Consider the following 13595-nt stretch of genomic DNA (forward strand, 5'->3'; position numbering starts at 1 on the left):
CCATGTCTCTTTAATGAAGGCGGGTCAAAAGTAAGCGGAAGTGCCTGCTTGACAAATGAGGTGGCGAGTTTTAAGAAATTTGAGGTCTTGCAAGATAAAGTTACGTGCTTCACAGCTATGTATTAAAGGTGCTGTTGTTTCATTGCTATATTTTATTTCATCATTAATGATTTAAAAAAAAATAAAAATACTTGAACTCAATCGTTTGACACCAAAAAAGCAATTTTGTGAGATCGGAGGATACAGGAAAGAACCTGGCAACACAAGCTGACTTCCGGCGCGGGAAAATCGTAAACAACACGGCGGAAGGAGCTTTGATAGTTACTGTATACTTCACAAAAATGTCTTCATGTCATCTGCCATACTCGCAGAGATGTTAATTGGAGTGAGAAGAAGCTAAAGCAGCTAATAGAGGATAAACATGTAAGCTTACGCTGCTACTGTCTTTGAAAAAAGAACAATAACGCCAATGTTATAACAGAAAATCGCCCGACAGCAGTTTGAAAACAGCCCTGTCCACCTCAGCATGGATCGCTACAATGACGTGAAAGTTTTGCTGAAAAACTGGGAGCAGGGGTTTGTCAAAGAGCACAAGAGAAAACCCAACAAGGTGAGTTAACCGTTAACAACAACGAGCTTTGTTAGCATGCTACCTGTTTTAGTATTATTGTTTATGAACGCTGAATGGTACATTTTTCAGGAGGACATTGATCGGGCTCCAGAGGAGACTAGAAGTGAGTGCTCACCATCAGTATGAATTTACAGCTGTAGTATAAATAAGTGAATATTATGATTTATTTGGTGTCTTCCTTGCAGATTTGTATAAAGAATACCGCAGCTTAAAACAAGCCAAAGAGAACAGCAATGAGGCCGCCAACGGGCATACTCACAGCCAAAAGGTAATGAGGAGGCTCTGTTTGTGTCCATCGTTGTCTGACGTTTGTGTTTTAATCTCAAATTTAATAAATATCTAACATATCTGAACAAATCTCTCAATGAGGCTGTTGCTTTGTTTTCTGTCTCTGTCTATGAAGGAGTCAGACTGTTGGGGATCCCACTTGAACCGCAGTGCATTGCCGACATCATCTCCCAAACTGACATCCCAGGACAGAGACAGTCTGAAGGCGTCTTCTCAGTATTATGGCCTAAAGCTTAAAAACAACTTGGCTTCAATCAGTAAGGTGAGAATCACCACACCTAATTCAACTTGTTGTGCTAAGACTGATTTACCTGCAAAAGGACCATATTCACTTGTTGATGACCATATGTGAGGATGATGACATTAACCAGTGGTAGCTGCTGAGCGACTTAGTTTAATTTCATTTTCGCTACATGTTGCATTGTTTAGTGATACAAAGATAATGCAAATGATAGAAAAAAATTAAGGCTAATTATTTCAATGATTTCTATCATTTCCCTGGATTACATGTGGACAGAAAACAATAAAATAAACTAATGAGATATTGAAATTAGGAAATTACCAAAGTAGCCATTATATAATGTGTTTGTTCTGCTGTTATTTATTTATTATTAATGAAGGAGAGGCCTGTCTCACTGAAGAAAATGCACCGTCCTGGTCGGCTACCTCTGGACTCCTTGAAAAATGAACAAACTATAAGAACAGAGAGCATCACTTCTCCTGCTGCCACTGCCAAGACCACAACCACTGACTCTGAATTCAGCCCCTTTTCACCAAGGTAATTAGATCAAGGAAAAGAATTTCATTTCATGTTAACAACAAGTGTTATTCAGTGATAAGTAAATTATTTTGTGAGCATATATGCTAATTTACTTTTGGACCAAAGTCGTTTTGCTTGAGTCAGTGAAGAAAATAAAAGTTATTATCCTTTTCTTGGCATTGGTGTATTCCCTATGTTTAGCAGCTAAAAAACTATCAAAAACAAGTAATATATAGTAATAAATAGCTTCTAAGTATATTCAAAGCTTCACAGGTTGCCAGTGCAGGAGTGATGCGCTGTTCTTTCTTAAGAGCCGAGCAGCTGTATTTAGAATTAAGAAAGGGAGAGTGAAAGTTGGAAATCCTTTATACAAGAAAATGCATTAGACAAGCTAAGAGATGACATAAACGTGGATAACTGTTTCTAAATCCTTTAATGAAAAAACTGGCTTTAATTTAGTTTTCAGTTTGTGAAAGCCTGAACTTTTAGCTCATATGGATTACTTATATATATGTCCAGAAAATAAGGGAAAGTACAAGGAATTAATTTCAATTTATACCCGAGATACTATTTCTCTCATGTTTATTCTAAAAATTTGATTGCTTTTATTTTTAACACTGCTATTAGGATGAATGAATTGCAAAATAGAGCAGTTTGGATATCGGAGAATCAAATATCGTCTTTTACTTTTGAGTGTTCAAGCAAAACGGTTACTAAGTAGTTGTTTTGCTTGTGCCACTTTAAAAAGCAATTTAAAAAGCTTGAATAACGTGACTTTGTGATGATTTATGTGAGCCCTCCTTGTTATCACATCTTTGCTTACAGAATTAATCCTTGCCTGGGATCTCTGGCTTCAAAGACGCTCCAACCAGCAGAGCCTGAAGAGCCGTTTCAACCATTTGAAACGTTCAGACAGGACAATGATGAAGCTGCAGATGCTGCTGGTAGCTGTAGCATTAACAAAGACATTAGTTCACAATTCACTACCTCTGCTTTAAGTACTTCTCCCATCAGATCCTCCACCCTGTTGTCATCCTTATCCCCTGAGCGAAATTTAGGGGCTTCAAAAGTAGGAGCCAGAACTATGGGAAGTGAAACTAAAGGCATTTTAGGAGATGTAAAAGAAAATGCTGAAACATCAAAAACTCAGAATAGAGGTACCGATTCTCCAGGTGGTGAAAGTGTAATTGGCTTTAACGGAAGTCCACAGATTCGTGAAGGTTTCAGAGGAGGCAGAGGCCTTGGAGCAAGGCCTTCTCCTGCCAGCAGGCTGAGCCTTGTTGACAGGAAGTGGCTAGAGAGGTGTCAGGTGTTTGGAGAGATGGGAGCAGAGGAGAAGCCTGGAGCAGGCAACCAGGAGATGAATGTGGAGCAACAAGGGATGGTAGAAAAGGGAGAAAAATTAAAAGGGGAAATGCAAGGAGTCGAAAGAGAAGCAAAGGAAGAAATAGATATAGAGAGGGAAAGACAGGAGTCATTAGAAATGGGAAGAGGTAAAAAGTCTGAGAGTGTAACAGGGGATAAAATAGTCACTACTAGTACTGCAAACTCTGGAAAAAGCAAAAAAGAAGGAGTTGGCAAAGAGAAAAGGAAGGGACAGGAGGAGGTTGAAAGAGGACAGACATCACATATAACAGCTGATGGTGACAATGAAAGCAGTCCAAAAACAAAAGCTTCAAAAAATAGGGGGAAGAAGAGGCAGCGAGAAGTGGGTGACATGGAGGGAAACACTACAGAAGAAGGAGGAGTAAAAAAGAGACGGAGAGGTGGTAGAAAGAAAGAGGAGAGCTCTGACGTTAGCCCCAGCTCAGCTCACGGAGGAGCAGGAAAGAAGAAGAGAAGCAAGAAAAAAGAAGGTGATGGAGAGGGTGAAGGAAAGGAGGAAATCAAGGGACCAAAAAAGGCAAGGGGGGATTTGGAGGGTGCATTGTATGTCTTATTTTAAGGTTATATGAGATTATCTGATGTAGCTTTGCTTCTGTCTAGATGCCCCAAGAGAACTTGTTTGGAGACATAGAAGAAGAATTTGGAGTTAACAAAATGTACCGGGCACAGTCTGCTAGAGCCAGGTAAGACAAAGTGCATGTGAGGAAAGCAGAATGTCTTTGAAAGGTTTCTACATGTGTTTGTTTTCCTGTTTTAACAGAGTCGCAAAAGGAGCCGAGGGTAACTTTGTGAAAATAAACCTGAAGAAGAAATCTCATGTCAAAGGCTATGCCCTGAGAGGGATTGCTCTACGCAGACAGGTATATTACATTTATTTGTTTGTTTTTGTGTAGGTTTACATATCAAAAAGAAGTGGGAAGAAGTGCACACTTTCTCAAAGAGTTTATGCTTATATCATGTATAACACGTCCTTGTTATAATACAAACTGTATCCTGAGTAATAAAAATTCATTTTTTATATTTTCTTGGTATCATAAATGTCTTCTTGGTGTTGCAGTTGTACATGCAGAAGTTCCAGCTGAAGGGAGAGCGTTTCGGTGGAGGTGGTGGATATTTTGGCAGAGGAAGATGGGGGGGCTTCAGAGGGGGTTTCAGAGGGGGCCTCAGTCGACAGGGTGACACCTGCTACAAATGTGGAGGGACCGGACACTGGGCTATTGACTGCAAAGGGCGAGGTGATGCAGGAACAACAATAACTATTATTAAATGCATATCTCACCTTGTTGTGATTCCTTCAGATTGCTCTAGACAGTCCTTAGTGCCGTCAACACGGCAGTCACACCCACAGTAAGAGGAAGTCAGTTAGCAAAAAGATTACTTGTAGGGAGGGTGGCTGTAAAGAGAGAAGAGCTCTCGTCAAAGCTTGAGCAAAGCCCTGCATTTCGTCTTTTATCTGAAGGATGACGGAGTTGCTCTACAAAAATAAAGTTTCAGAGCTGGAAATCAGCATCACAGGTCTGTTAAAAGTTTTGATATGTTTTGCAGCCCCTCCACCTCCTGTTGCTGACGATAAGGCGGTTGAGGAGGAGCCGTTTGAATTACCCACCCTGGAGGAAGTTGCCAGGGCAACTGGGACGCTGCAACCTCAGCCACAGGGTACATCTGTTGACCTGATTGCATGCCGCTCTCTGACAGAACTAGTCGGCTTATGCCTGACTGCATAGTTTCAGTGTCATAAATGCACTGTTTACGTTTTACTTTGTGCATCATATTAATGACATTATGTGAAACTTAGTTTTATCTTTTATCTGGTTAATAACTGTTCTTACTTTACAATAAGAACAGTTATTAACCTTATGTTTTCTACAGCTAACACATAGACTGGAGGTGTATGTTTACATCTGCTCATTAATGGAAAAAAGTTTTTAACACTTTGTTCATGTAAATTTGTGCACATTTATTTTTAGAGCTTAAATTTGAGCTGTTTTAAGTAACGAAGCTGTCAAATACAGATGTTTTGTGTTCCTAAGTCGTGCGTGTTTAGACCCTGATGCGTTTGTGTGTTCCAGTGGCAGCGTCCACTTTTAAAGAGGAGCAGAATGATCAGGAACAGGAAGTGGACAGTAAGCGTAAAGATGAAGTGCTGCTGAATGTGATTCGCCCCGATTATGAACGACCTCCTCCTCCACCACCCATGGAGCCGCTTTATGAGCTCACAGAGGATGGAAAAGTCCAGGGTAAGGACTGCACACTGATCTCATGAAATCTGAAAAATAGACATACAGTACACTGGCCTAAGAACTGATTTTTCTCTTTATATTAAGAAACACCTGAAGATGTTTATTCGGCTCTAAGAGATCTTGGCTATCAGTCATTTCGACCAGGACAGGAGGAAGCCATCATGAGGATCCTGTCGGGTATGTAGTGTGCACACTCATAAGCTCATCTGCACACACTCATTTGCTAATTTACAATCTCTCTGTACATGTTTGTGTGTTTCCACCTTTAGGTCTGTCTACCCTCGTAGTGTTATCAACAGGGATGGGCAAATCGTTGTGCTACCAGCTCCCAGCTTACCTCTATGCTCAGAGATCCAAATGCATCACTTTGGTCATATCGCCTCTCGTCTCTCTAATGGACGACCAGGTAAACACTTGTGCACCTGATGGCTGTAGGCAAAGAGCAAATCTAATTTCTCTAAACCAGTGATAGAGTTGAGAATGTATTTGGTGAATATCTTTTTGTGTTTTTGTGCAGCTGTCTGGCCTGCCAGCCAAGCTGAAGGCGGCCTGTATCCACTCCAATATGACAATGAAACAGCGAGAAGCAGCGATAGAAAAGGTAAAAGGAAGTGCATCAAGAACCAGATATGAGTGAGAGTGAGTCACGTTGATTACAGCTTCTTTGCTAATGTCATTGAAAAATGAACAGCCTCTTATTGGATCGATAAATCCAATCACATTGGATGCAAGTCTTACTTCAACTTTGGCTACTACTTAGGCTGGGATGCAATAAATGGTTTCACATAGTTAATCTTACAAACAGATGTTGAAAGTGAGAAAATAAAAACAGGATCAGATAAGTATTTGGTGCTGAATTGAGTTTTATTTTATTTTTCTGCAATACGTATTCTGCAACACTCAGATGCCTTTTTTTATTCCAGTGTGAATACAAATATCCATATATGGTCTTAAATCAGATAGAGTTGGAATTTCGAATCAGTCAGATCAAGGTGTGTGCAGATGTGGTCCCAGCTCCATATGCTCGCACACCTCTGCACAGAAGTAACAGCTGTTTTCTCCACAAAAAGTCAAAATGTGTAGTTTGTCCCTCCTCATCTTTCTGCTTGTGATTTGCCGACTTCTACAGCACCTTATCTTATAATTTAAGGCGTGAATTAATTGACTTCTATGCTTATTTGAAACTTGACTATATCATTGATTATTTTCCGTTTATACCTTGTATTCGCCTCCTGCTATTTTTCCAGGTGAAGTCAGGCCAGGTATGTCTGCTGCTGCTCTCTCCAGAGGCCCTTGTTGGGGGAGGAGGTTCAGGTTCAGGGTGTCTTCCTTCTGCTCAGGAACTCCCTCCTGTGGCCTTCGCCTGTATAGATGAAGCTCATTGTGTCTCAGAGTGGTCCCACAACTTCAGACCCTGCTACCTAAGACTCTGCAAGGTGAGTTGATGATTCCTGGAGATCATCGTACTCTAACACAAGTGATGTTAATTCTGCTACTTGTTCAAACAACTCACTGTGTTGAACTTTCCAGTTTGAAACAAGTAAAAAGCTCTGTCAAATTTATGTAAACTGGCTTCTTTAGAACAGTGGTATCACTCTTGATGATATCTTTAAGTCTTTAATACAGTGCTTGTTTGTAGGTGTTACGAGAGCGTCTGGGAGTACGATGCTTGCTAGGACTCACAGCTACAGCCACTCTGTCCACTGCTCTGGACATCGCTAAACATCTGGAAATCAGTGATCAAGCCGGCATTGCTGTCAGATCTGCAGCTGTGCCTCCAAACCTGAATCTTTCTGTGTCCACGGATAGAGAAAAGGATCAGGTCAAATGAGTGTTTTTGTGTCCTGACTGACATTTATTTGTGGATTTTTAGTAGTTCTAGATCCAAGAGTCCTTCTTTTACTAAAATGAGTTTGCAATGTGTGCAATTGTCGTCTTAGGCTTTAGTCTCCTTGTTGAAAGGTGATCGGTTTGGTTGTCTTGACTCTATCATCGTCTACTGCACCAGAAGAGAGGAGACGGTGCGTGTGGCGGCACTTCTCCGAACCTGCCTTCAAGGGGTGCTGTTAAAAGAAAACAAGAAGAGCAGCAGCAGCAGTCGGTCAGAAAACAACCCTGTAGGGCAGAGAAAGAAAGAACTGGGTAAGTGTTTTTTAAAAATGTGATTAATTAGAAACTAGTAAGGAGAGAGTTGATATGGCGGGGGAACAAGTGAAATATGTATATGGAGCCTATGCTGTGTTATGGAAGTCTGTGGTACATAACTTCAGATAACATTAATTACAGGTGAAGTCTATTTCCTTCAGTCTCCATGACTTTGTGGTTTTGTCCTTTATGTATTTAGCTCGGAAGAAGATTCGTAAACCACTGAAATGGCAGGCTGAATCGTACCACGCCGGCCTGTCGGGGTCAGAGCGGCGACGCGTGCAGAACAACTTCATGTGCGGAGAGCTCAGGATCGTGGTGGCCACAGTGGCGTTTGGCATGGGCCTGGATAAATCTGACGTTCGTGGTATCATCCATTACAACATGCCTAAGGTGGGCAGTGCTCGGATCTATCCTGACTTATGTCTCCTCATACTGGACTTGAAAATACATTAAATATTTTTTAACTTTCTCTTTTAGTCTGTTTTGGGGCATCTTATCTTGTTTTTCTTGTTGACAGAGCTTTGAGAGTTACGTTCAGGAAATTGGGAGGGCAGGAAGAGATGGAGAGCCGGCTCACTGTCACCTTTTCCTGGACCCGGAGGTGAGTCTTAAAATTGTGATATTACTGACGTTAATGATGTAGTTACAGAAAGCAGTACTGATGCGGTGGGATTGCAGTTCTTGGAAAAAATAGGTCTTTGTACACATTTGTTGTGATGGTTGACTGTGCTTAAGAAATGAACTTCCTCAATGTCAGCTGGCAATTTCAAACAAATCCCGTTTTAAATACTTTATAAATAATGATCTTTGAGGGGGTTCTGTGTCGGTGTAGATAACATGACCCCAAATAAACCAGAGAGAAAGTGGAATCATGAACCTTCTGTCATATTCACAATCAGTTTTTTAATAAAATGTTTGTGTAAGTGTAAGATGGAGGAGTTGAGATGCTCCCGGTCATAAAGGGATGGACATGGTCAGCAACAATACTCATGTAGACTGTAGTGTTTAAGTGATTCTCAGTGGGTAATGAGAGGTCCAAAATGTGCCATGTAAATATCACACTGTTACATCACCACCAATCATCTTTCTTCTCCATTCTGGTGCTCTGTTTGAACTTCAGCAGGATCCAAGGAGACAAGGAGCTGTACAGGTGAACCTAATAAAGTGACCAGTGAGTGTATATTCCATATATGAATAATATCATGTCATTCTGTGTGTGATTGTAGGGTGGAGACCTCCATGAGCTCTGTCGCCATATCTACGCAGACACAGTGGACTACTATACGGTGAAAAGACTGGTGCAGAAAGTTTTCCCAGCATGCAAATGTAAACAGATACACCAGAAACAGCAGGAACTCTTCAAGGTAACTCCTCCTTTGTCTGTCTGTGAGAGTGTTTTAGCCTGAAGAAATGTCTTTGAATGTCAAACTTTCTATGAAGTAAAGGACTGTGTGTCTGTTTGTTTGTGTAGGATGTTGAAGACTCTGAGCTGTTGGAGGTGATGGATGTGTGCGATCAGGAGAGCAGCATGAATTCTTCTGCTCAGCAAGACATGTCAGACAAAGATGAATCACAACCTGCTGCTGCACCTGTAAGTAAAGTGGGAACTGGTCTCTGATCGCTTCACACAATAGAGAAATTTAAACAAAAAAATAATTAAATGCTAATTTCATAATTACTTTTTTAGTTCATGAATTTTTTTGGTAACATGACTTTTTTTACTGCAAGGAATCAGATGTCAGTTCTGCTGGGCTAGCCACCCGAGAAGACGACGATAAAAGAGAGAAACGAAATGAGGATGAGATGAAAAAACAGACAGAAGACCAGAGAGATAACCGGGAGAGGGACCAAGAAGAGGAGCGCAGTGATTGGCCCAGGGAGCGAGTCTGTCACACGCACGAAAGAGCGATTCCCATCCAAGAGACCATCGAGGCTCTGGACATCACGGAGGAAGGTGAGTGGAAACGTACACTAAAAAATCACATTGATTGATAAGACAGTAAAAGGAACAGGTGTAGGCTGATTTGTACACGGAAAGCACATTAGCATTAATCTTTAAACATTTTAAAAATTATTTCTGACTCGAGGTTAAGACAGAATTTAAGCCTGATCTCATCCACGCAGGTTGTTTAGTGGCTCGTGCGCTGAATCCACTGAAAGCAAAAGTCCAAAAAGCTAAAGCCAAAACAGTTTGATGACCAGATTACGCTCAAACAGATGAATTTAGAAAACAAATAAAATGATACAAAACTGGAGCAAACGATGCATTAAACTAAGAAAACCATCTAATAAAATCACTTGTATTTATTCTTATCTGGTTTAACAGAACAAAACAAATCGTGTAGATTACAGAAATTCATCCTAAATTTCCCAAGAAACACTCTAAAATCCAGCAAACAACAACTACTCCCAGTGTTTTTGAAATTTTAACATTTTTTATGTTTTTCCAGGTGTGGAAACACTGCTCTGCTATCTGGAGCTGCACTCACAGCGCTTCGTGGAGCTGCTCCACCCCACTCTGTCTGTGTGTAAAGTCAGCTGTTACGATGGGCCAAGGCAGCTCCAGAAAATCACTAAAATGTATGACAATGTTGGCCGGGCACATGAACGTGTGCGTCTGTGATTGTAATGTTACTGTTAAGACGTCTTAAACTTGTCTCTTCTCTGCAGTTGTCCTCCGATCGCTGTGGTGTTGGCCAGGCGGCGGATGGCGGGCGAGCGGGTGGAGCAGTGCGACCAGCTTGAGTTTGATGTTATCGAGGTCGCGGACACTATGGGATGGCAGCTCCCTCTCGTGAAGAGAGGACTCAGGCAGCTGCAGTGGAGCACCGATAGAGGTTTGTTCATGAGTTCACGTTTCCTTCTTTTCATTTAGTATCGATTTAGTATCCACACATTCACAGCAATAAGAATCCAGGCAGTCCCCATGGAAAATGGACCAGTTTACTCTTGATCACAGGTAGTTGCAGGGAGGATCTCAGCCCTTATAAAGTCTGAAAATGTCTTTAACATACATTTAGTAATAGAAGACCTTAAAAAGTATTAAGCTGCCTTGAATTTGGTTCAGAAGGGTCTCACATCACTGAGAGTATGAGAGGCGGAAACGGGCTTCCATAGATACTTTTACTGTACCTACAATTTTCCTGACATCAGTTTGTGTTCTTAAGACAATTTAACCTTTTATATGTATTTTCCTTGCAAGTGTAGTTTAATTTAAAGTTTTACTAAAAGCCCTTAAAAAGTACAACTTGCTTATACATGTAGGGATGCCCTGTTGCCTTCTAACGTCAGTGTCACAGTCTGATCGTCCCTCTGTGGTTTTAGGGTCTAACCTTGAGTCTAAATTTAGTTCTGTGAGATGCTTGTTGGATGTCTTCCTTCTTTTCCTGCTGGGCTGCATTAGAAATAATCAGTCAAAAATGCTTTTGTTTCAGCTGGGGGACGTAGCGGCGTCCTCGTCGAATTCTCCAGTCCTTCGTTCTACTTTCGTTCCTATGGCGACCTGAGCGATGAGGAGATGGACAGAGTCTGTCAGTTCCTCCATAAACGAGTGCAGGACCAAGAGAGAACGCAGCTGTACCAGCTGACGGCCTGTTTTAAGGCCTTCAAGAGGTACACTAAGCTTTTTTAATTATCCGCTGATTTTATGGATTATCCACTAATTAAAACAAACTTATTCTTAAATAAGATCTAGCCTGTTTTCCAGTATTGGCTAGCTTTGACCGTTTGTCTTTTTGTGTGCAGTTACCCTCTGTCTGCTTTAGTGTTTGACTTTGTGTTTGCTTTGCTTCAGTGTTGCCTACTGCAGCGTACTGTCCTGTGTAGACGATCTGGATGAGAGCCGCAGTTTGCAGTTAAAAAGCCTTCTGTCCGAGTACTTTGATAAGAGGCGGGACGGGGACCACGCTCTCAAACCTTTTGATCTCGAGGAGCTCGACAAATATAAGGTTTTACAAAGACAAATAATGTAGAAAACTTTTCAGGAGTTGTAGTTAAGGTGAAGTCTGTGAACGATTCGGCTTACCTCTGTATGTTTTAGCTGTTGGATTGGGAGGATCAAATCAGAGCCGACATCAGAAGTTTCCTCTCCAACCGAAGTGACGAGAAGTTTTCTGGAAGGGCTGTCGCTCGTATCTTTCACGGCATAGGTGAGGACGCACGTGCGCACACACATTTACCTGCATAAGCGCAGGTAGGTTTTTTTTCTTTTTCTTTTTTTGGACCAGAACAATTTTCTCTCCAACCCTTCTCACTGAAGTACTTCATGCTTTACAATAAATGTGGAGGTGTTTGCATGTTTACATTCACCTTTACACATATTCAGAATGTCTCCTTTTAAATGGCACCAAATTATCCAACTTAAAAAAGTCTGCTGAAGCCTGTCTGCTGTGAATAGTTGGTCACAGATTTTTTGTTTGTCAGAACATCAACTCCAAAGCAGTGAACCTTTAAACCTCTAGAGGTCGTTAGAGAGCTAATTTAGGACTTTTCAGTTTTGCTGAGATTTTAATAGTTCAAAGTGTACAAACATAAGCTAGATAGCGTCAGAAAATTGTTGCTATAGATTATCTGTCAAGGCATGGAACAAAATTAAGTTGAGAGAAAAAAGGTTTTGGGAGGCCTTTGTGTTGACCTGTCAGTGTGTTCAGGCTGTATGTTGTACTGGGATGGACTCCCTCCTCACTACAACTGTAAACTGGGATAAATAGCTAAGAAAATAAGGAGCTGAAAAGTTTGGGGGCTCGGGAGATGACTTGCGTTGGAAGTGCCAAACAGTTTGAGATTCACTGTGCTCAGCTAATCACATGTTCACTTCTCAGCTAACCAATGGACTCTTTATTTCAAAAGTCTAACTCCCTCCTTACACTTATCTTTTATCTTTAATTTATATAAGTTCTCAGAAAGAACATTAAGTGATTTTAATAATAATGATGATGATGATGTTTATAACATATCTTTTTAAGAACCCAAGGTGTCTTTAGACAAAAAACCTCGTGAACAGGTGATATTTTAACTACTTGTTGAAATTTCCAAAGCTGGGCGTTACAATTCCCAGAGGGGAACAGTCCCCACATAAGGACTGAAGACTTTCTGTGGGGACTCGAGAGCACGACTTTATCAGGAGAATTCAGAGTCTGGGATGGGGTGTAGGGGAGGAGAGGTTCTGATAAGTGAGGAGAAGGATTTTTAAAGAAGATATAGGATCTGACCAGGGGGTGTTGTGCTGCCAGGACTTGATGCAGGTAAGATCTCTGGCAGCTGACTTCTGAACACAGAGGACACCAGTGCAGTGATGTAGACGAGAAAGTTATGAAGACCTCCATTAGGGTTTCAGCGGTACAGTCTGACACTAACCTGAATCTGGATTTATGCAAGAGTGTAATAACCGCAGATACAGAGATAATCGCTCTCACATTTTCCTACATTTGAATTTTATTTTACTCTTTTAGGATTCTTTGGCTGTCAACCTGAAAAAAGGTTGAGGTGGCACTTTTCTATTAAAATAAATTTTATCCAGCACCTCCCAGAATTATAGACCTTGATCTTTAGCCTTCCTTTTGTTATTAGCCACAGTTAAACACAGCTAATAATAGTAATTTTGCATTGATATTTAACTAAGGAGAAGTTGACAGTGTGCTTTATTTTTCATGTAGGAATTTCACTGTTTGGCCTTTCCTCCATCAGCTGTGGATGTTGAAGTAAAAACTTCTATAAACTAAAGCTAAATAAATCCAACCTGTGTTTCAGGCAGTCCGTGTTATCCGGCTCAAACCTACGGCAAAGACAGACGTTACTGGAGGAAGTACATCCAGTTTGACTTCAACCAGCTCATCAGACTGGCCACTCAGGAGATCATTCGCTTCAAGTGATCGACCAGATGGTCCAATATTATCTTTTTTTTTTTTCTTTTTACGTATGTCTCATTTGTTTGTATACAAAAACTAAATAAAATATATTTTTGTATCTTGGTCTTTGAGATGCATTTATTTAAAAAATAAATCTCAGGACGAGAACAAATCTGTGGTTAAACATAAAACCTCACAGGTGAGGAAAATAAAATCCATGACCCAGAAACGAACTGACATAAGGAAGTAAAACTTAAAGTGTGGGATTTTGTGCTCTGTGTGCATAAACATTTTAA

At 40.9% G+C, this 13595-nt stretch overlaps 1 protein-coding gene across 2 annotated transcripts; it reads left to right on the forward strand.

Moving 5' to 3' along the window:
- The first annotated feature begins 288 nt into the window (after nt 1–288).
- On the forward strand, nt 289–13382 carry recql4 (RecQ helicase-like 4). Of its 2 annotated transcripts, XM_087835256.1 has the most exons (28): nt 289–610; nt 701–734; nt 817–899; nt 1035–1181; nt 1540–1697; nt 2505–3582; nt 3666–3748; nt 3826–3925; nt 4123–4300; nt 4611–4721; nt 5135–5302; nt 5390–5482; nt 5575–5711; nt 5823–5906; nt 6553–6741; nt 6945–7127; nt 7246–7447; nt 7650–7843; nt 7971–8054; nt 8680–8817; nt 8925–9044; nt 9182–9407; nt 9904–10033; nt 10124–10290; nt 10888–11065; nt 11247–11400; nt 11493–11601; nt 13202–13382. In XM_087835256.1, the coding sequence occupies exons 1-28, from the start codon at nt 527–529 to the stop codon at nt 13321–13323; spliced, it is 4734 nt and encodes a 1577-aa protein (XP_087691382.1). In that variant the 5' UTR covers nt 289–526; the 3' UTR covers nt 13324–13382. The 2 variants fall into 2 exon arrangements, with proteins under 2 accessions (XP_087691382.1, XP_087691383.1); XM_087835257.1 differs by lacking the exons at nt 9904–10033; nt 11247–11400; nt 11493–11601; nt 13202–13382 and having other exon boundaries at nt 10888–11012.
- Nucleotides 13383–13595: the final 213 nt, after the last annotated feature.

Source organism: Neolamprologus brichardi, chromosome 22 (assembly GCF_056152115.1).
Source record: "Neolamprologus brichardi isolate AB-2024 chromosome 22, ASM5615211v1, whole genome shotgun sequence".
NCBI lineage: Eukaryota > Metazoa > Chordata > Actinopteri > Cichliformes > Cichlidae > Neolamprologus > Neolamprologus brichardi.

Excerpts from the sequence above, each read along its gene's own strand:
- recql4 (XM_087835256.1), top strand. The coding sequence starts at position 527 with ATGGATCGCTACAATGACGTGAAAGTTTTGCTGAAAAACTGGGAGCAG. Across the intron at positions 900-1,034 it reads GGCATACTCACAGCCAAAAG|GAGTCAGACTGTTGGGGATC; the intron begins GTAATGAGGAGG and ends CTGTCTATGAAG. Across the intron at positions 1,698-2,504 it reads TTCAGCCCCTTTTCACCAAG|AATTAATCCTTGCCTGGGAT; the intron begins GTAATTAGATCA and ends CTTTGCTTACAG.